At 37.9% G+C, this 23927-nt stretch overlaps 1 protein-coding gene across 1 annotated transcript in view; it reads left to right on the forward strand.

Moving 5' to 3' along the window:
• The window catches only part of ME1 (malic enzyme 1), a 159973-nt gene that overhangs the window by 39130 nt on the left and 96916 nt on the right, over window positions 1-23927 (forward strand). Inside the window, exon 3 of the mRNA XM_026038409.1 lies at window positions 4389-4538. Coding sequence (XP_025894194.1) covers window positions 4389-4538 — 150 coding nt within the window. The remainder of the gene's footprint in view (window positions 1-4388; window positions 4539-23927) is intronic.

The following is a 23927-nucleotide window of genomic DNA, read 5'->3' on the forward strand; positions in this document are numbered from 1 at the left end:
CAAAAAATTGGGATATTTAAATTACTATTTGCCAAAATGGAAAATTTCTGCAGGAAAGGAAAAAAATTCCTATCGCTTTCAGATGACAAAGTAATAAAAGTTTTAATATTAGGCTATTTAAACCATAGGAAAATGAGCTATACTGAATTTTTCATTGAACTGTGAGTCATTAATTAAAATAACTGACTCTCAGTATTGGCTGAATACTTTGCAGAAAACGTGTTTTATTATGTTAGTAGATAGTAAAGAAGATCTATTGTGGGAGTGAGGGAGGGAAGAAAGACTTTTTAGGTAGTAAACTTAACCCACATGTCATATATGTAAAATTACACAGATACAAATAATATTTATTTGTATTTACAAATAAATATAAATAAATAGAATATATATTTTTTCCTTCTCCAGTCATCAGCCATTCTTAAAACACAGATTACATCCCACRTGTATGGAGGATTTTGTTGTAACTTCAAAATAAGCTGTTTTCACTATAAAGATTATATTGCACTGTGTAGGTCTGAGTTTTACGAATTTAAATTAGTAAATTTATTGTTGTTCATAGGGTTTTGATAGAGTGCTTCAGCTGACAAAACTAGTCAATCTTTAGTTCACAGAAGCAACTTACAACTGTTTATTTTCTCAYCAATCTGATCATTGGTCAAAATATCTTAAAAATAATTTACTAGATAATATCTTTCCCTCTCAAAATTGAAAGGTCTGTTTATCATCTAGGCTTACTCCGTGGCAGTATTTCTCAATTGGTCCAGGCATTTTATCTGWTTTTTATCTATATTTAAGCTATAGTTTAGGTTTTCATTGCCTGCATTGATAGACCCAGTGGTCTTCAAGAGCTGGTGTAGAAGATTGCCAGTTGTGAGCTGGGTTTAAAAGCAGAGGTATCTCGCTGCTGGGATGAAATATGGGTTACAGAGCAGCCAGTGCAACTGTGATGAGAAGTAGGCTGAAAAGGAGGAAAAACAATTATAGACGATGTAACTCTATGGAATGGGAGGTGCTGGAAGTAGGCMCTAACGTTAAGAGCAGGGAGGAGGTTGATCCATCCTTTCCTTGGATAATGGAGGTGCTAAATGCTTTTGAGTTAAGCAGGCTGTGATGCAAAGGTGTTAGGAATCCGAAATTGGAACCGAGCWGTTGTTGTGATTAAGGCAGCAGATTGGGTGAAAAGTTAAGGAATGGGACTAAAAGTAAGTGCTTTGGAACACCATGAAAGCAGGAATTTGTATCACTGGGAGGGCTCAGACTTCTATAGACCTCAATTTTTACAATAAATGTTCACAAGTGGGCAGTCCTGAAATAACAATAAACTTAACGTTTGGATGTCATCGCAGCACTTCTTACTGAAAGATGGCCCTAAAATAGATCTTTATATTAAACATTTCGGTATAGAAACAGTGACAGTGAGGCGGATCGAACAGGGCCAGAACTGCTGGGCTCAAAGGGCTGGTGATCAGCAACAGGCTGAACCTCCAGCTGGAGACCGGCAACTGGCTGTGTGCCAAAGGATCGACACTGTGGCCCATTCCCTGTAGGATCTTTGTTAATGGCTTGGATGCACGAGAGAGCAGAGCAGCTGAGCAGAGGGACCTTCTTGACAGGCCTTGAAAATTTTAGCAGAGCATGTCAGTAGAGATGTTACTCCAAGAATATATGCATTACGTGTGTGTGAGCTCAGAATAATTTTTTTAAATTAAAAAAAGATTGTCCTTCGAGGCAGTAGGTGAACCTGGCCTTCCATACTCTTATTCAAAACATTTTCAAGGGAATAAGGATGCTGATCCTGCCTCAGTTGCTCCCTTAGTCTCACTAATGGAGAAGGTTGGAAGACATTTCTCTGTTTTAACTGGAACTTCAGAGGAAACCTCATTGTGCACTGCCTGGGAACGTGCTCAAGGATGATGTTATGCAAAAGCATGCTGTTATTGCCTTCTGCTGTATGTAAATACACTAATTCTAGAAATAAACCATKTCTTCCACTTATGCCTCTGGCATAGAAATAAACCATTTCTTCCACTTATGCCTTTGGCATAGCCTTCCCTCCCATAGGGGCAGCGATTGGAAAGAAATAAAGGAAAGTTGTTCTTTTCTTCATGGTGCTATGATTTGATAATGGGTGTGTGCCTCTGTGTTTGGCAGGTGTGGATGGAAGAGGACAAAACCAAATGGAAACCTGGGTCTGGTGCCATTTCCACGAGTTGTTTCCTCCGTAATTTATGTGCAAGTACTTCGCAAAAGATTAAGCCCAGGCATTTGGATATTGCAGAAATGCCTTAGATAGTTGGTTGTGCTGAAGCACAGTGCTGTGTAAGGCGGCATCTTTCACTGACAGGATTGTTGCCCTGGTTTTGATTGGAAAGAAAGTGTGTGCAAATTCATAAAGCAAAGCTGACAGTGCCATGGCAGTATGTGTTTTGGCGTGGCTCAAACTCCCTTGCTGACTTGCAGCACAGGGTTGCTGTGCTCTAAAATGCCAAGGGTTCGTATACAAACCAAATGTGATACGGTAACAAATAGCCTGCCTGATATGCTTGGCAAAAAGAAGGGAGCCAATAACAGAAAATAAAACAGAAAATAATTCTACTCTTCTAACTTGATTTGGAAAGTCTGCAGTGAATTCTGCAARTAATTTGATCTTTTCCCCCCACTGTTATGTTCCTAATTGTTTTTTTTTTTCCTTGTTATTGACTCTGAAATTTTTGTGCTTGACACAGACATACCTCTTGTTTGGGGYTTTCTTCCTCTAAAAACTCCTGTTGGTAGAAATGTTTTATCAAATATGTGAACCTTAGGAGAGGTGCCATCAGATCACTTTTGCTGAGAATCTTGTATTGTTCTTTTTTTAATTCTCCACSTGAAGTGGCATGCTGCTGATCCAGCCTAATGGAGATAAATATCTTCTTATACAGGTCAAAAATAATAGTGTGTACATCTCAGTTGCCTTTGTTGGCTCTTGGGACAGCTTTGTTTCTGGTTTTGTTTTAATCTTTCTGTTTTGCCTTGTGAAATGCATGTCAGTGGTTGGGAAGACCAGTCACCCTCAAGGAATTAGCAATAAATTTCTGGTAGCCACGTCAGCCTTTGGGGTTTTAGATGATCTTTAGTTCATATGCTTTTGTTCCTACTTTTGTTCCCCTTGTAAAAGCAGGCTGGAGTGAAACCTTCTTAGGTGAACTAAGCACAAGGCTTAGTGTGACATACTGGGATGTGAGTGCTTGGCAGTCCCCGCTGGCCCACGTGCCAGTGCTTGGTTTTCCTCTTCTGAAGTTTTTCTCTGAAACCCTCATTCAAGACTCCTTTTCCAAGGACAGAGAATATTTTTTCCCTTTTTATAGCTCAAATGATTGTTCTCAGTGGTTTATTGCTTGTTTTCACTGTGCTTTGAATTAAACAAGGGCTTTAGTAAAAGATTCCAYGAACTACTACAGTTGAAATAGTATGTAACAGGCAATCCGATCAAAATTGCAATACTGACCTTACTAAGATTAGTGAAGAAAGAGGTGAGATTTTGGTATCCCAAAATCCAAAATATTAAGTGATCAAGAGAAGACAATGAAGAGATTCCTAGCTGGTATGAGCTAGTATAGCTCAAATTTATTACATTTATGGACTTGTGTTATTTGAGGATATTTTCCTCAGCATCGAAATTACTCTTTGGCATCCTAGTTTGGATTTTGGAGCAGTAGAATATTTTTTCAGCATTAGAGTAATGATATGTAAAAGTAGATCAAACTAAGCAAGAACTTTCTCTGCTTTCATTTTTTTTTCTCATTTTTAAATAAACATAAAACTTCTCCAAATGCTGTCCAATATTCTGTTCTGTTAAGAGAGAAAATAYTACAGATTCCATTAAAAACACAGACTCCAGAACATATGTGTGCACCTTGCATTTGAAATCTTAGTCCTAAAATAGAATTTGTCAAGGTTTGTGGGAGAAWTTTCTTTTGAGACGAGGAGAAAAAGCTAACATTTTGGGTTAGGATTTTTTGATCAAGAGAGTCCATGAGTTTCATTTAACAACTATGCATTTCAGATGGAACAGCTGGTACGTAAGGCTTCSGTTCAGGCAGACCAAATATCATTCCAGTGCAGTGTGGAATTTCATACCTGAGAGAGAGGAGCTTCCTGAGCGGGTACCATATGTCAGCYTTGCGATGGTTTCAACTTCGACTTCTGTCTGCCTTGGCCACGTTCTTATCCTTTATGTCTGAGACATTTGTGATGCTAAGGCGTGGAGGAGTTTAAATACTCTAGAGAAGAAAGAGGCTGTTCTTGAGCAAACATAGCTTTGATTAATTGTCTAAACATGTTTTTATTTCCAAATTGACTTTATATGCTCACTGGATGCCTGTCTAATTATGTTTAATTCTTTACAGATACATTCTGCTAATGAGTCTTCAGGATCGAAATGAAAAGCTTTTCTATAAAGTGCTGACTTCTGACATTGAAAGGTTCATGCCTATTGTATATACTCCCACTGTGGGACTGGCTTGCCAACATTATGGTTTAGCATTTCGGAGGCCAAGGTATGTAAGTAAAAGTAATTGTATCTTTTTTCCTCTTAGCAGATTTCTGCAGGGGGCTTTTTGACATAGTTGAATGTAAGCCAAAACTGGAATARTTGGGATAATTGAAACTACACTTTCAGCCTACATTAAATAGTAATTTGTTTTGCACTAAGAAGGTAAATGGTTGTTTTAGTTATATTAAGACATGGATAAATTTATAATCTCATTATCTGAATTTGACTTCCTTGGAGTACTAGCTGCMCATTGCAGCACCACAGAAGGTACACAGAAGGTATCTTTAATGCAAATTTCTTTTAGCAAACTAAAGAGTATTGGCTTTTTCCTGTGTACATTTTTATTTTTGAGGTTTTTTTWAATATATTTGTGTATATATTATGCACACATACTCACATGTAACACAAAGATAATACTATGACTATTGTATAGCAAAATGATATAGTAATTGCAGCATTAAGCTCAGAATGCTAYATATACATCATATACGTAGACCTCTTAAAAATAAGCAATCGTACAAGTATTTGCCCCACTGCTTAGAAATCTGTTGTTTCATAGGTTTTGGAATGCTTTTGTTCTGTATGCAGTATCTGTATTTATAGAGTGTTGAGAAGGGAAGGGATGCGTGCAACTTCTGTCTGCAGCTTCTTCAACATCCACCCACAGAGTCAGAGATTTATAGCGGTTCCTATTAGAGAACCTAGTGTCTAGCAGGGAGGCTGCTCTGCCTCTGGAGGAGGGGACTGGCACGCTGTAGAGTGGAGGGAAGATTGTTGCTTCAGTCAGAAACAGTTTTTGAGGTTTGGAGCTGGTGAGGGATGCTGCGTTTGCACTCCAAAACCAAGACCAACAACAGTGGGGAGCATTCTGTACTGCTTGCTGCCAAAGCAAGCGATAAATGAGCTGTGTGTGCTTTGCTCTGGTAGCAGTTATAGGTTTTTTATATCTGAGGCATTGATCGAAGGTAAGAAGCTTACAAAGTTGAGAGGAACAAATGACTGCTCACAATTCCTTAGCAGGAGCCATCTGGGGAGGAAGACTTACGGCTTGAAGGCTTTGTTGTTAATGTAAAAATCGGTTTGGCCTCGTGACCAGGATGAGTCAAGACCTTCTGGCCTCGTGCAGAAAACAAGAATTCCCACTCCTATATGCATACAAAAGTTCAAAAAGACCTCAAGAATGCAGACTTAAACCTGTTTAACAATCTGTGGCTTTTGGATGCCTCCCCTAGCAAGAGAAGAGATTGCCGTATTTCCCGTCAGCGTTGTCACCATGGTGACCTCATGGGCCTCCAAGCAGGTCTGAGATGTGGCTGCAAATTAACTTTTTGCTTCCTTTCTGCAACTAAACTGATCTTGTTGCCCTTTGCTTTAGTATCCATTGCTATATAGGTTATTGCACGAGAAGCCCCCCTGCCCGCGGTGATTATGGGGACAAATACTGTATTTTTCAGCTTCTACCTAGACCGGTTGAGAGTTTATGCAAGAAGAAAAAGAAAAAAAAAAAATAGAAAGGTTAGGCAATAATGCAGCTGGATATCAGCCTGAAAACTGGTGAGACAGATTGCAACATCAGTGGAAACAGCCCATCAGCCCCTTTAGGGATTTCCAAACTCTTGAACTTCAGTCTGATAATAAGCCCAGTTAAGGCACAGAAAAATAACTGATAGAGGGGGAAACAGGAGGTAAATGTATTCCAACTTTTCTGCTGTTTTTTTTCCCCCTCTTTGGTGGAATTTTCAGCTGCAGCAGAGTATTTAGGAAGATGAGCTATATCTTAACCCTTTTGATACTAATATTAAAATCCTGCTTCAGATCACACTATTACTAATCAATTTATGGTCCTGTCTAGTTTAGTTGAAACAAATTGTACTAAAGAAACAGAAGTAACAAAAATACACTAGCCTAAAAGCACCTTGGGTTCTCCACTAGGCAACTAGGCAACTAGGCTACTCTCTAGCCTGTTTTGCAGTGAAAATTGATGAATATTGTAAAGCTGTGTGGATTTGTCCGCACAGTGTATGTATGTCAGAAGTTGATTTCTTTTCTTTTGCTTAAAAAACTTATTAGGCTGCCACATGGATAAYGAACTTCCATTCTGATGGTGTATTTAGTTATTCTAAACACTGGTGGTGATAATACAAGGAAAGGGAAATATCAAGAGCATTATCGGAGTCTTGACACTTGTATGATGTTAATGGTGTTAGAAGGCAGCAGTCTTTCGGTTTGTTTTGGTTTTTACTCTCTCAAAAAAGTGTTCATTTTCAGAGTGGAAGTGGTTAGCACAGAAGAGTAAAAGCTGCTAATTTTAATGCAGTGGATATATTCATGGACTCTCTTCAGTTGTCACAGTTCAGTAAAAATGTGTAATCTTGTTTCTAGGTAAAAGTTGCTGTGTAAGAATTGTGTATATGTCTTATGGTGACTCATATCTAAATATTGTCTCTTCTGGCTTTTCTTTCTCAAAATATCTCTCGAAATGATGCTATTTTTATTACTTTTCCTTCCAACTGTTCCAAAAATGTTTGCAATTTCAGAGTTAGGGAGAGCTAGCATTAGAGAAATACTTGCCTCTATAGGTAAATAAATCACAAATTGCCAATTGTTGCACTTCACGTTTCGCATTTATGACCCTGAAAGTTGCAGGGAAATACTTTAAAATACACTAATATAAAAAACAACTTAAAGATTTATTTTGAATATTCTTTTTCTATTTATATTCAGTATTTATTTCCATATGTTGTGAAATTAGTTTGAAATCCCTGGTTTACAAGTAATATCTTCAGGTAAGGAATTAATGAAAAATAATTTAAAGTTAAAGTTAAAAAAAAAATAGGTGTCTAATCGGATCATTAAATTAGGTCATCTTCTATGCCTCCCTTCCATGTTTTTAGAAGACTGTATAGGCCGACATGATGTACTTGCAATTATAGAAAGACGAAATGTTTTTTTGTCCTGAMGCAATATTTTGCAATTACAGAATGAACATTTTTGGCTGCTTAGCTGACTGTGTGATTAAGCAACATTTCTCAAGTTAACCAGCTGCAAAATGATTGACTCACCAGTTCAACGCTCATTTGGATAATGGACATTTTTTGTTAAATTAACACCGTCAACTCAAACTGCATCATGCTTATTGTGAAATTCAGCTTAACATCCATCAGGGTCTTATAATCTGGTAATAAATAATACAGATCTGCTATCACATCTGCACAACATGCTTCTACAGACCACATAATTATAGAAACAAACTTTACAAAMCCAGTCTCTCCAGTGTTCCCCACAGTTAATGATGGGGTAGGAAAGAGACTCCCCCAAGGGTAGATAAGAGGAGGAATTTGGATCCACATGAGGAGTCCCCACTCTCTACTGTTATGATTGTGTGTATGCATATCCAAAGACTTAAAACAATTGTGGAGAGAAAAGTTTTAAAGACTTATGCTGGAAATGCTAATAGAGTCATGGTTTTATTGCAGTGATCACTCTATCATGAAGAACATTACTTCAGAATCACTATTAGGTTACTTCTCAGTGAAGAGTTTCAAAACAAAAGATCATTAAAGCAAAAAATAGTTCGGTTGCACAAAAGTAGGTACGTGCATATGACAGCTTTTGCTGACTTGCCAAGAAACGATCTATTTCTATAAGTGGATTTTTAAAATATAACTCTTCTTTCAGTTTCCTTATTCATCCAAAAAGTATAAATATAGGAAATTCTGATGGTAATTTCCTCCAAGAATCCAAAATCAACTTTTTACATAGTCTAGGAAACACCCAGGAGGTTAAGGTTCTTGTGTAAACTCAGCATTCAGAGAAAGGAGGAAAAATTGCCAGCTACTATGCTCAAGGCTATGGATGTTGTTAAAATGTAGGTGACTGTTTACTTATTCTCGTTCCTTGAAGGAAAAGCCATTTGAAACAGAATATCAAAAAGCAAGCCCTGGTAACTACTGCCACCACCCAGGCATATCAAAGTGCCTCTGAAATAACGTACTGATGCAGTCACATGCTGTCAAGCTGACCAGGAACGTTTCTAAAAGATGCTGTATTGAAATTGAGGCATCATCTTGAAAAGTTGGACGTACTGTCTTAAAAGGCAAAAGTATTTCAGTTTGGTATGTTAGCTTTAAAAGATTTTTTTTTAAATATATAGAATCAGATCTTTGCTAACTTCAAAGTATTTGTTCAATAAAGTGTTCTCCCAGAAGTTTCCATCTGTAATAATAATTCTTTCAGTTTCGTCTTTTTTTCATATTTTCATTCCTCACACATGACTCTTGAAACAGCAAATCTAGAGATCTCTTTTTCTCCCCCACTGTAAAGAAGATTACATTTTGGAATTGTCTTTTTATAAATATTTTAAGCATTTAATTGCTTTAACGCCTTCAAATATTTTGAAGAATAACAGAATATTATTGATGGCCTTTTCCCCCAAAATTTCAGACTCCACAGCAAAATGCCTAAAGTCAACTTAGTATTTAAAATACCTGGTTTGTGCATGCTGGTTTTGTAGCGGGTTGCCACTTTAGGGAAAGGCATGTCTGATCAGTGATCACTTTGAAGACGGATTCTTCACTTGCCTTTCTGAGGGAGGGGTGGGCATTAACTGACAGTTCCAATGACCAGCCCTGAACACAAGCACTGCAAGTGTGACTTGTTTGTTGTCACTGTCGTAGTGTTTACCACACATATTGAGGATGTCACCTGCAGGGCAGTATAACCTTCTTTATGTGGAAACTAAGTTAGAGAAGAGAGAAATATTCGTTTCTGGGGCAGAACTAGAACAATTTAGAACTTGGAAGCAAAAGTTACAGTCTGTTTGCCAACAGAAGATGGATTCCTGCAATGCACTTAATAATTTTTGTGTGCTTTTAATGAGGCTTTTCCTAGACACTGCAATTTTCCTTTTCATAGTTCCACTGGATGATTTTGACATGCAAGGCTCTTCAGAAACCAGATTTGGCTCCTAGGAGGCCAAAATCTTGTCAAGCATTCCTGGATCACAAAAGCCAAGAAATTTCAGTTCCTGGTACTTGACCTAWCTTCTTTACCAGGATGACTGTCTTCCACAGGTATTTCAGAGCATTTCAGTGTTGTTTTGCAAATAGAACAGATTCTTTTAGAGCTAATATTCATCTGATAGTTACCTGATTGGATAGTTAGTAATATTTTCCCTGAAAACTTGATGCAGGATTTTCTTTTGGAAGTGAATTAAAATATCTGTTTTTTTTTTTTTTTCCCTGATCTTTTGTAATAGCTGGATGTTTAGGACAGTCTCTGAAATCAAAATTACAGTAACGAAATAAAACAAAGTAGAATCTCTGTTTGAAAATAAAGGTCTTCCAGTCATCAGCAACCTGTGGTATAGGTTGCATATATTAATATGGCTCAGGTGGCCAGTTGTTCTGTGGTATTATGACTGAGAGAGAATACAGCTGTGGCATTTCTTATAGCTTTAGACAGTCTTTTTCTTATTGACTTCATATGTCCAATGTTGATATTACTTGCTTCCTCTCCCAAAACACTTTTGAAATACATTTTTGGTATGTCCCTTTTGTACTTTTCCCTTTTGTGAAGAGGACAACTGTTGACACTCTGCAGACAACTTTTCATCTTGTCTCTTGTATGGCCTTTTCATTAAGTATGGTGACATTTAATCCCCCCCTGTAATCGTACTCTTTGGCAAGATTTGGCTCTGCTCTGTTGCCTTCATCATGCTAAAACATAGCTCAAAAGTAAGGCTAGTAGCTTCTCATAGCACAACATTTTTGCCCTGCTCTGAGAAGCTGGAAAAAGAGAATTGGCAAGTTGTGGGAATATTGAATTCCTCTCTTMTCCTAGACTTTCTTCTAGAAACACACTGCGCTGGACCATGCCCAAGGTGTGTATTCCCATCAGCCTCTCAGCAGCCGGTAATGCTGCACGGGAAGGTGTGAGAGCCCTGTGGAGAAGATGTCAGTTGGCCTCAGTTTGGGCTTGCAGTGTTGTGTGAATGTCAAACCAATGCTAAGTCCAAGAAACAGRTGTATGAAAAATGTTAAATCTTGATTTTGAAAACATGAGCATATTCTTTTTGTTCTATTTTTATGTAGTTATCCAGTCCCTCTTGAAATGTTGAATGGTTTTTGGTGATATTTTGTCAGTGGATTTGTTGCACGATTTGGTCATAGCATGGATTTTTCTTTTTATTAAACATGTATCTTAACATACAGTCACAAATGATTGAACTATGCAAAGCAGAGACTATATAGTTGTGATCTATTGTTATGAAGTACTTTGCCTTTGATGTGTTTTTTTTTGTTGTTTGTCTGTTTTTTTGTATGCTCTTAAGTGCTATCTTAAGTGTTATTTACAGCAATTTTGGGAAGAAGGTGTGCTTTGAGCTCCTCTTGCATTTAGCTGGAACATGAGCTACCATGTTAGCTTCTTCCTCTCCTCRGTATCTGTGTGGATGCTTTTCCTTTTGCAGGTAATCTTCTTGGGCCTTTTCTTTATGTTCTTMTGTAAAAGAAGCTTTGTCCTAAAACGCATCACAAGTCTGGAATTCCTGGCTTGCAGACCTAAGCTCAAACCTCTTTACTGTGTGTTACTCTTGTTTTTTCTGGAGGGAGTACATCTGGGCTCTGAGCAGGAGGAAATGAGGCCATCTCTACTCCAAACTTTACTCTCTCAAAATGTTTGGCAGCAGCCAATATTTGGTCATTTTCTTTTGCCTCTGAACATAGTCTTATGAGAAAGCCTGTTAGCAAATGGCTCTTCTACAAAGACATCCTTGTGGTTTTGGTTCAGGAACTGTTGCTAGAGCCTATTGAAGCCTGTCACAAGAGCCCAGAAAACTCAGCTGTGCCCTGAAAGTTATGTCTTTACCTTTTTCCCACTAGTATAATATAAAAAGTGAAGTACTGACTATACCTGTCTTACTCCTTGTCCACTTGCTCACAGAATCCTGGATATTTTGGTGTTCCAATGGAGCGTCATGATGAAACAAAAGGAGATTCTTTCCCTCYTTTGGTTTGCCCTATTGATTTTTGCACTTTTACAGCATCTTATGTGCAGGARTAGAGCCGAGGGAAGGTTCTCTGTTCTCTGCAAATTATGAGGACTCAAATTTATCTTTTAAAAGACATTTATGCTCTGAAACAATGAGAGCTACACTTACACAGGTTTTTGRCATATGATGATCACCTTCTCCACTGAGCAAGCATTTTACTAAGYGTACCCTAAAATGACACATGTTCTAGCTGATGCTTTTCACTGCATGGAAAGGACAGCTTGCATGATGTTTATTAATGCAGTSCTCTTTAGTCTCTTCTTGTTTGACTTGGTAAAACAGTCATCTTGTGGATCTACGTGCAGAAGCCTGGACAGAAAGTACATAATCCCATGTTAARTGTCTTTACTCTGACTAATCTTTTCTCTCTACTGCCAACATGACATTAAAAGGTAGACATCCTTTCAACATCCTTTTCAACAAATAAGCTACAAACTTATCAACACCTTTTAAAAATAGTGATATTGTTTTGGTGGGTTATATTTTCATATCGATAAYTAACAATTGTGCTAAGATAGAACCATGTTACATTTTGGTGTCTTCCTTTTTCCCCAAATCTTTAGAAAGCTGTTGATCCTATGCCATCCCACAGTAAGTTGCTTTCTATTACAAGCTTCCAGATTTCCAAAAGTAGTACATTCCTAAATTAAATGTACTTTAAGAGCAGAGATTTTATTTAGTCTTCTCATTTTCACTTAGCCAGACTTGTTAGCGACACTAAATTATCAGGCAATGCTGTAACAAAGTGGTCTACTTATTGGCTCTATCTTCTTCTCTTCAAGCAATATTTTTCTTCTCGTTAAACAGCCTCTGGAAACCTGGCAGATTAGACAGCTCTCTAACTGTCAACATCATTCAGCCCTAAAACTGTTTGAGGATCACTTGCTTCAATAAAAGCACCATAATTTCCCATAGTTTAACACCTTTCCAAGGACAGAAGATCTTAAAAATCTCAACAAACATGGCAGTCTGACTTCCCATGTGAATTTTTGACATTGTACCTGGGGACTGTATGACTTGTGGGTTTGGAATTGCCACCTCCCAGACATTCTTTCATGTTCCTTTTTAGGAATCCTTTTTGTATCAGATTGCTTTAGGAGCAAGAGTTATTGATTGCCAAGTGACYGACTTATTAGAGGGAAGGAGTTTTATAATTTAGTTATAGAAAAGGTATGCTAAAAGCAGATGTTTAGGTTTGAGAGGTCCTWATGTCTTACTTAAAAGTACAAATTGAGTTCTAGTGTTGATAATTTTTTCAGGGAAAACTAAGGCAGGATTTTTGGCCTGCAAGACACCTCCATCCAAGATCAGATCAATTATTCTCATCAGAAGCGTTTCTCTTCTCTTGAGAAAGCCCAGTTGCTTGATTACAGCTTTGTTGATAAGTGTGTCATGTGCTTCTTGATATTGGAAATTCTTGTGCGGCAGAGGAATCCTGGTCTCTCTGCCTCTGTAGAGAGCCTGCTCTAAGCCCCCAGCAATTCCCACTGCTAGCTGCTAACATTCCAAAATCCTTTCAAATGAGGTGCAAGCAGCATTTCAGATGAGAGAACAGCCGTGATTTAGAAACATTACAATGCTTTTATTAGCTCATTCCTTAGACATCCTTGTACGTGGCCAGAGGATGTTTTTCTCTAGGGATGCACTTAGATTGGAACTTCTCCACCTCTTCATTTTCTGTACATTTGCTGCACGTCCTTCAGCATCCCCCAAGTCCCCTGCTTACCTACTCAGCAGCTTCTCTGTTCCAAAATGCTGTAATGACTCAGCAGTCCAGTATAGTTTATCATCGCATTTCTAAAACAACACTTTTTTTTTTTTTAATCAATTATTCCTGCAACTGCTCATATTTAGTCAAGTTCGAAAGAGGAAGCAAAGATCCCAGAGGAATTACTCAAACTTTGCAGTAACTTGGATATCCTACCCTCAGTTGTGTGTAACAGGCTGGAAGATTTTTTAAAACCGTAGGGTAAATAGTCAAGTTTTAAAAAGGGCAATTTAAAATGAAGAAATGGGAAAAAGATGTTCAGTCTTCAAAACTCTAACACTGGGATTATCCTTATTTGAACTTGTATGCTGTAACGCATATGGTATTTTTGTGTATTTATTATTAGATGCTTATCTGTCTCAAAGGCTCTTGCACACTGCTCTGTTGACAGCCAAATGCCTGTTTTGGTAAGAGGCTTCTGAAAACTGCAAGAGACTGAAGACTACAAGGACCTTTACCAGGTTAGAAGTGTTAAGGGATTAAACCACAAGCAGGAAGCAGTGATTAAACCATAGTGTTTGTTAAAAACAGCTGTAAGTGTGTGAGAGGCAGCTGGGACCAGAGGTCAAACAGACAGACCAGTAAGAATACATATAAAGCCCTCAAGAAAGGTAAGTAAGTAAAGAAAGAAAATAAAGTGCTGGCTAAAATTGATCTCAGTGAAGTCAGAAGTAGACACTGATAGAGAAGGTGTGAAACAACCAGGAGAATCATCAGCTGGACTCCAGCAAAGTAAGTTCTGACACCAGAAAGCAAGCTTTAGTTTCTGCTGAAGGAGAGCCTGTGCGTTTGGCACAAAGATGGACCAAAGCCAGTTCTCAGTTTTGCCTTTTTTGTTTCCTAAACAGTTAAGATTAACTTGAACTTCTGTGTAGATCTTAAGAAAACAAGGAAAAGAGTAATTTCACTGAATTTAGGAGCCCTCACAAACTTTCTCTTAGAATACTTTCATCTAAGGAGATTGAACTAACTGCTCTTGGGCCTTTCAGTAGGGCCTAAGGGGAAGAGCTTCCTGCTGCCCACATAAAGCAGTCGTGTAGCCTACAGATTCACAGCTACACCTGCCCAGTTAGAGCGCAAGTTTACCACATTATAGCATTGTTATGTTAGAGATTTTTTTTTTTTTTAAATTTAGCCCTTTTTCCTATAGTTGTTCTTTAGGTATAACTTAAGCACATATGAATGCTTCAATTTGGCGCAGGTTGTTCCTGCGGTGAGTTCCAGGCAAAATGACAGCTTTGGCTGTTTGCCTTCGCTATGCRGAGGAGATGTGTGCACGTGATGCGTTCACGTGTGCCTCAGAAAGCACAAAACCTGTGTGCTTTCCYTTCCATTAGTTAATGCTTAATTCACAAATAGCTGAAATATGAGCATCAGAGGGTTGTAATTCTCAAGATAATAGTATGAGTACAAAGCTTTAAAAGCTGCCCTGCTTTTTGAGTGCAGTTTGCTATAGGCAATGCCTCTGTTTCTCTGTTCGTTTTGCCACTTGACATAGAATGTAGAAATACATAAAATGTGACGAAATGCAGTTCATTTTGATGATGGTTGTTGTGTGGTTGGTACTTTGCATGCAAGCTTTTCAGTGAAGGCAAAAGACGTTGTCTTTGGAAGATGATGGAGAATGTGCCCAGCGACTTCGGCTGGCAGTGGTCTTGGGCATTCCCATGCCTCTTCTCAATGTTAAACTTGGACCTTCAAATCTCTAGAACAGGTAGTAAGTTCACAGACAGTGCTTTCAGAAACACTTGGCTGCATTTTACACATTTGTTTGCAGTTTTGATAATGGAAAATGTGGGGAGAAAATGATAGAAATCACCACAGTTGTTATATAGGTGCAGYAGTGTTAACAAACTGGTTAAAATAGAGAAGTCAGAAACAAAAAAATCTGGGTATGCGATGAGTCTGGGTCCAAACCCTTCTTATGCCAAAGGCTACCACAGCACTTTGTTGAAACTAAAACAAAATTAATCTGTATTTTGATCAGTTCTTTAARCATTCAATTGAATTATCTAAAATAAAACTTTTTTTTTCACTGAAGTTCTGTATTTAACTCATATCTTAGCTAAGATTCTAACCTRTGAGATTTACTGTACTTTTTTTTTAATGATGAGTGACTCAATCGAAATCAATTGGAGTTTACATGGTACATATGATTGGAAACTAAATTCATAAAGAATATTTTTTTTCAGTGTCTCCTGTCCTGAGCTTTATATGTTTTTTATTAAGCCTTTAAAGAGGATTAAAGCATTATAAAATACATATTTTAACTAATTTGCCTGATTTTATGATATCTAGATTTCAGCTTGGCTTTGCTATTGCTTCATTTAAAAATAAATTACATTAAAAATAAATAAATAAAATGCACTAGTAGCTAGTCACTAAAGCTAGTCACTTTTTTGCTAGACAGTTATTTTTTTTCTCCTGTATGTGCATTTCAAAACAATAATCTACTCATGTAGAGAAGAAGTTGCAAACCTGAGAAGTCAGTTCTGTGATAGGATTACTTGTTAGCAGAGAAACTTTGTGTTACTTTAAAGGACTAACTCAGGCCTGAAATTCCGTATCTGCTGTTCAGGCTACTTGTATTTCCCGGGGCTATCAAAGCCTGCTTTGCTGGTCAGGAGGGCAGAATGACAGAATAAATCTTCATGCATATGTGTAATAGAATATTTTTCAAGAGATACATTTTTAGGCTTCTTGAATGCCTATATTCATGTTTGATATTCACGTTGGYATTTGAGAAGTCTAGAAAAAAATTGCCACAGAGGAAAATACTTGGCAATTTTTAAAAGAATGTTGGTGGTCACAGAAACCTTAGTTGCAAATGTATTTATAGAGTAACCATTTCTATTGACATTGGTTTCCTGAAGCTCAAATATGTACTGTAGGTTGTATGTTATAACAGAAGCTAATACAGTAATGTATTTGCTTGCTCATTCTTCATGTGTGTCATGCTATTACCTGAGCACTTGCTGTTGGTGTTCACCTGATAGTGTCTAACTGGCCAGCTCAGAGTTGTGGGATTTTTTGTTAGTTAGTTTGTTTTTAAAGATTTTAAAGTTTTTTTTTTTTTTTTTAAGCTGAGAAACTGAGACACAAAAATATCAGCAAGAAAATGACTTATAAAAACACTGAGGCCCAGGTTTCAGTTCAGTGACGTGTTTTCTCATAGGCTTTTTTCTCTGTGTAAAATGAGATTAAACCAGAAATTGTTAGACACCAAAAAGCAGTAATTCTGATTCAGTAATTCAATTCTAGAATCAGTTTCCATCTGATATAATATTATCATAAAGAAACAAAAGCAGCTTTGAAGGTTCTTTGTGCATGCAAAGTAACAGAAGCATCTTGAGCTCAGAAGAGCTCAAGCTCTTGAGCTCAGAAGAATAAGTCTGAATTAATGTGTTGAAGGCAAATAAATGTTGCAACATGTTGCATTATCCAACAAAGATRTAAGCTGACTATGTAAACTGCATTAGAACTGACATTTCTGTTGTTAGTGATATTTCAAAAGCTACCCTTGCTTGCAGATCACCCTGTCATATTTTGCTGGCAACTGCATGTGGTTGTCTTTAGGAATTCTATATGTTTGAAGGAAACGGTTTGAAGAATGTAATCAAGAGGAGGCAAAACTCTATTTCAGAAGCCTACTGTGATTACTGAAAATACCTGGGCTCAATTGGTAGAAATTGGACCAAGCCAAAACCGTAGAGTAAAACGTTGTTATGTATCAGGTTGCAAATGGGAATTGGAAGCAAATTATTCAGACAAGCATTATCTGAAAACTTCCAAGAACTAGCCAGCCTCTTCAAGACTGCAAAAATGCTGAATTTTGAACTATAGTTCAACCTGTGCTGAAACCTGATAGTTTATAGGCTCTCAAAGTCGGAGGTAAAAATCTAGACCAAAATATGTGTGAGAATATGGGATCAGATGTATTCAGGGCTCAGCTCAATGACAAGCATCGTGTTGCCACAAAGGAGCTTGTGGTCTCAATTTGTGCAGTCCCAAAATGTGRAACTGCTTTTACAGAAAGATTGTCTTTATGCTAACTATATATATTTTTTTAGCAAGTACGTCTTTATGCAGGTTTCATAATTAACAAATATTTAACAACGTAATTCAAATATGTATCTTTAGATGCCATTTTAAGAAGGGGAAGAATTTCCTTTAGTGTGTGAACTAAGCTATGCCTATTCTCTCTACATTGCTAATTACAATAGAAAAAAAAAAAGTTATATTCAATGCAACACAGTTTTTAATTGAAGAATGCATTTTTCACCTAACAGGAACATTTGAAGCACARTATGTGCAGGGAGTGTGTGTGGGAGTACGTCTGTCCTTGACACCATTTGGAGCAGACCACAATACACTGGTGCGCTGTGCTTGCGCGCTTCAGGGATGGGCAGTTGAATAAAATAATATCTAAAGGGAATTTTGTCTCCTACAATCCCCGTTTTGCTGTACCTTCTAGCTCCCGAGCAGTGGCAGAGCTGCAGGAAAGCCGAGCYGAGCCCAGGGTGCTCCCTGGAGATCTGCCTGCAGGCCCGGGTGGAGAGGGGCAGGGAGGGAGCCAGAAACGTGATGACTTTGTTGGCACCTTTCCACTCTGTTCCTGGCACCCGAGCCCACGATCAGAGCAGCGTTGCCGGCACTTTGGCCTTTCTTGGTTGGAGTCAGCAGTTTAAAATAACAATTACTGTCAGAGCCAGCTGGTTTTGGAAGCCCAGTTCAGATAATCTGTGTTGCCTTGCGCTGCCGCTCTCTCCTGGGAGTGTTTTTTCCTGCAGGTTTGCCATTACCTTGTACAATGTACCTACACATAATACTAATCATCACAGCAAATATGTGAACAGTGCAGTGTATGAGAATTCAATGATCTGCATTATTTTGCATTACCAAACTTTATGCATCTCCCTCAAATGATTCTCTAAAAAACTCCTCGTTCACTGAGACATCCTGAGGAAGAGGCTGCCCTAGTTGGGATCTAAACTCAGCATCATCTTTTTTTTAAGTTATTTAAGTGGGAAGACTGAAACTGATCTGTTACCAAATACTAAAAGAAATAAATTTAAATTTTAGGGTAGAAAATGGTTTGAACATTGTTTCTGTACCTGATAAGAGAATAGTCTATGTGATAATTGAGGCCAAATTATTATTTACTTTTCAGTTCATGTTGCATTATTTTTAATCCTCGGTGTTTTAGTAATTGAAAGACAATACTCATAGAACTATACACAGTTCTATATATGGAAGAAAATGTCCACTTTGTAAAGATATTTTCAAAAGTATAAATCAACTTCAGTAATGTCTCTCTGCTGCAAATATGAGTATGACTGCATGTAGTGCACTTTGAATCAGCAAAGAGAAGATTTTGTTTCTATAAATATATTATTGCATTTGATGTTACTTTTCCTACTCAAAGTAATTATGCAAAAGTTGATTTTGCTTTGTGCTAAGATTAACCAGGTTACCTTGAAACATGCAAGTGCTAAATTAAAATCTGTACTTTCTCAGACTCTTATACCTGTCTTTATATTCTAAAATATGAGAAACATATTCTTGATATCTGTCTGCTAATGCAATTTCCACTGAAGGCAGGAATAAATTTGTGTGTATGCTGGAGCAGAGCAGAATCCAAAAAATACTTAATCATAAACAGTAAGCCACACTAGAACAGGTATTTTCTTTTTATAGCTAACACTTCTAACTAAAAGTGRAATATAAGTTGAATGCCAGATTTTTACCTCAAATGAAGCCAAGGCAAAATAAATGTGAGTGTTGTTATGAGTTAGGGTGCACGTGTGTGTGGCAACAGAGCTACTTCTCTGCTGCTGTGTGAAACCATAGCTGTATTTCAGGAGCTTTTCAACTTGCATCACTCATGGTTGGTATTTTGTATTTCCTTCTTCCAAATATGCAGATTTGTAGCAATCCATGATTCATCTCTGACTAGTTGTTTATACTTGCTGTGGAAGTAAAGTAGTAGTAAAAGTAGTAGTAGTAGTAGTAGTAGTAATAAAAGTAGTAAAAGAAAAACAACAAACACTTTTATTTAGAAATTTGCAGTTATTGAAGCCTCCAGTTCACAGTTTTACACAACATAATAGTTGTGTCATTTAAAATAATTCTTTAGAGTCTGGGATGATGTTTCCTGTCCTGAGGGTGGCTGAAGAAAAGCCAAGGCGATCAGAGATAATATTTTAAGACTAGAAATGCCCATGTAGAATAAACAGCAGTGGTGCACACATGGAGAAGGGAAATTGATGAAGAATGATAAAACGATCAAACAGTGACTGCATCTTATTCAAATTCTCAAATAGATTTGAAACTCTTTTTAGCTTGTCTAGTTGTGATGAGAGGAAGAACTGAACTGTCTTTGCAACACAAAACTGCTCCAATTTCAACTGGTCTGCACAAATATTTAATTCTGAAAAGCCAGAAGACCAWACAAATTACTTTTTTAAAAATATCTATTCTGTAATCTTCCTTTAGGTATTTAAAATCAGACAGGAACCAGTTTCAATTTCACTGGAAAAAATAAAATGATCTAATTACATCTAAGAACAGGCTTTCATAGCATATGTTTTATGTATTGCTTGGAAAATACCTCATGAATGGACAGCAAGGTATTTTGAAACCTCCTGTTTTTAAATGGGTCAGAATAAACATACAAAGGTGTTGCCAAGTGATGCTTCATCTTTTACTGGACATACACATATGAAAATATAGTAGATATATTTTCATAATGGATTTTTTATCATAAAGCCCAGCTAAAGGGGAGAAATCTGCAGTTTTCAGCTTCATTGATAGTACTAGAGCAGGTCAGGTTTGGAAGGCAGATAAGAAAATTGGGAAAACATGCAAGCAACTTCTGTTATTGCATTATGGACATTGCATTTAAAGTAGTATATTGCTGTTTGGGGAGTATAAAGCTTCTGTAAAATGTAACATGACAACTCAGTGGCAAGATACAGGCATTTGAGGATGAAACCTTTCTATAAAAGCATCCAAAAGATGGTATCATTGCCCAAAGGAGGGACAACTTGATTCCGGCGGGTCGGCTCCGCGGCCTGCGCTCCTTTCTCCCGAGTGACCCCGGCCGAGATGGGGCAGAGCTGTGGGCCGCGCCGGCGCGTCCCACGGGGCTGCAGGACACGGACGGCTCGAGCGCRGGTGAAACCTCCCCGCTCGGGCCCGGGAGCTCGGGGACAGCCTTAAATTACACTTGTGAGCCGGGCACTCGCTGCCTTAACCTGCCTTTCTGCCGTTGCACCTGGGAGCGCTGCTGCGCTCGCGGCTGTTTAGTGTCGGGTCACGAACGTCGCTGCTTCCATGGTTACTTTTCAGCTGATAAGGTCAGGCTGACGAGTGGAAGATACCATTCATAGCGACTGCCAGTTGGGTTTTTTGCTCTGTTTTCAGAGTGGCTTCTTTAGGAGAATGGAAATTGAGTAGGGTATGCTATAAAAGAAGCCATTTAATAAGCCTTCGCTTTGTCCTGCTTAGCGGTTGTTGAGAAAAAATGTTGCTGATTTAAAGGTCAATGAAAACTGATTTAAATGAGACTATTGTCTAAAACGCTGGATTTTTTCCATGTTCCAGTGAGCCAGGCCAGCACCGCTCACTGAAGTAAAGGGAAGGATAGGGACCTCACTTGTTTGAGTGTTTCACAATTTCTAAGTAACTTTTAAGTTATTTTTAAGAACATCATTAGCATTGCAAGATCCCTGGTAGATGCATGGCTGATGATGTTTATTGGTGCTGCTTAATGCAGTTAATAGCATAAAATAAATGTGAAAGCTCTTCAAGCAGAACAGCAGGTTTTTTTTTTTTTTTTTTTTTCCTTAAAAATGAATATGTCCATGTCTGGTGAACTGCTCTTTCATTCCCAGTCCTCAAATAGCTCTATTTGCGTCTATCAGCGTGTAAGTAATTAAGTTATTTATTGAGCAGCTGTCAGAGGAATTTAAGTAACTCCTGGAGCAGAACCTTTCCGACTCCTAAAATCAGTATTTCTCAAAGTTTGCCCTTTGTTTCCTCTTCAAACAAATGTGTCCCATTTACAGTCATGTCACTGTGATTAAGCAACAGATAATTAAAACTGATTGTCTAGTTTAGTGGTATTTTATGAATACAGTTAAAGTGGCACATTAATTTTACACAAAATAATATAAAGGAGAGATGTTTTCATCTTTATCAATCTCTTGCTATATCAATAGAATGTTTACTTACAGTCAGAATATTTAAAGCATAATGTGGCTTCTATAAAGGAGGTGAGGCAGTAATTGAAAATGTACTCTCAGCTAGGTATTCGATAGTGAGGGCATTTTTTAACTGATGCAAAAAGCTTGCAATGACAAGCCCATGAAATGTTGCTTTTAYACTAAAGCATTCTTAATTTTTATCTGACGTAACTTGCAATTCACATTATGGTGTCCAAAGACAAGCAGAGCCTTTTGAATTGTATAGCAAGAGAGACAAACTGCTTTACCCTTCCACATAAGCTGCTTGCTTTAAAAATACTTTGGTGTAAGACTTGTAATGCTTTACCCAGAATATTTTTACRATAAAACATGTATTGCATTGAATGAGAGCAGCTGAGGAGTTCCTTCACGGTGTGGATTTTTATTCTATATATATTGTATGTATGCGCTTTGCACGGTCCGGGAGCCCGAGTTAATGCAGTTGGCCCTTGCATAAAGTAAAGGCAACGGGTTTCCAGCAAGAGGGGTCCCTTTGCAAGTCTTTGTGCACTTGAAGCAGCAATGCAGAGGTTACTTGGGAGGGCTCAGGTACTTCATTGCCCCTCTGAGAGGGCTGAGAGAGCCCAGACATGCTGGAGAAAAGCAACAGGGCAGCACCCACGTGTGGCTTTTTACTTGTCTCATTCACCCTGTGKTGTTGTTGCAAGTGTGAAGCCTTGGTGCCCACGAGCCCAGGGGCGGCGCGGGGCAGAGGGTCYGGGCGCCTGGGCACAGAGCTGGGCACAGATACTTTATTTTCAGAGCATTCACTTGACCTATTCACTTAGGTGACCTATTCGCTATTAAGTGACGGACAAACACTGACCATTAAGTGACCGATTCACCTGAGGTCATGTCTGCAAGGACTGACTGACAGCTGTAGGTTGTGTCCATCACTTCTCCGCTCTCTAAGGCTATATTTACTTACATGGTAAATGCTATTTACATGGTAAATTTGTTTACATGATAAAAATAGATTGTAACATTGGGTAGGTATGCTGAACTAAGGTCTCTACCTTTTAGTTTAGTTTTAGTTTAATTTTAAGTTTTATTTTCAACTGTAGTAACTTAAAGCAACACACATAGGAACAGGAATCCATATGTAGCTTTGACAGACTTGGACACTTGCAAGAGTGCTGCACTGGCTGCCATCAGTGGATAAATAGCATAAGGAAACAGTGTTCTCAAAGCTGAGGCTTGAAATAAGAATAAATGCTCATTTGCTCAGTTCCTATATCTAAAGATTAAGTGTTCAGACCTACCACATCAGCATTTCTTCTTTACAGTGATTATGACAGTGATTATATGTACTGTATATTTTTGATTTTAATACTCTCCCTACACTCCTGTGTCAAATGCAGCTTTTGAGTCGCTATAAAAATTTACAGCAATGCATCTATTGTTCTTTTAGATGAACTAAGTGAAGTTGGCAGATAGTATCAGCTGTCTTCCAGAATGCGTGAAGTTAAATTCTTTTCAAAGTAACTATATATAATGTGTAATTTATGAAATCATATTCCAAGCATGAACTAACATGTAACAATTAAAAACTGTTTTTCTCAGCTTGTTAGTATTTTGCATTCTATTGTCTTGCATATACTGCTACTACATACCAGTTTTGCAAACTCATAAATTATGAAATTTATGTGTAAACAATTCAATGTTAAAAGATGTTAGCATTGTGTACTGTTCTTTTAATGCTACTTTTCCCATTTTTGGTGTTGTCTTTTGATTTAGTCTTTCTTCTGCTTCTTACAAATCCCTGTTAAAATACTGTTTTTTGTTTGAATATGTGATGGTTGAAAACTTTTCAAGACCAGGTGAATACTGCTGAATTCAGGATGAGAGTCAGTTGTGGTTGTAATTTCATCGTGAAGTATTTTATTCATTGAGAGAAATAGCTGTGAAATTAAAAATGGTGAAATTTACTCCTGTGCAGGGGGCAAAGTTGACCAAAAAGAAGCAGTGAGCAGCTTAAATCAGCCTCTTGGTAGCATTAGGCCCCCCAGGTGATGCTTGAAAAGGAACCTAGTGTGCGATGATGCAATTAAGAGTTTGGGCAAATTTTATATGCTCACAGAAGGGCCATTGAACAGTTATCACAGAGTCACAGAATGGTTGAGGTTGGAAGGGACCTCTAGAGATCATCTAGTCCAACCCCTCTGCTCAAGCAGGGACACCCAGAGCATGTATGATCAGAAAGGTTATTATTTCTTAGTGAAAAAATGTGTGCCATTATTTTGTGCAAATATAGGTACCTATAATGCAATATTTGTGTTCTGTTGCTTCATTTGGATAATTTTGATACAAATAGGAGTAGATTTCAAC

The sequence above is a fragment of the Nothoprocta perdicaria genome, unplaced genomic scaffold (genome assembly GCF_003342845.1).
Source record: "Nothoprocta perdicaria isolate Ctin4 unplaced genomic scaffold, notPer1 scaffold_21, whole genome shotgun sequence".
Taxonomy (NCBI): domain Eukaryota; kingdom Metazoa; phylum Chordata; class Aves; order Tinamiformes; family Tinamidae; genus Nothoprocta; species Nothoprocta perdicaria.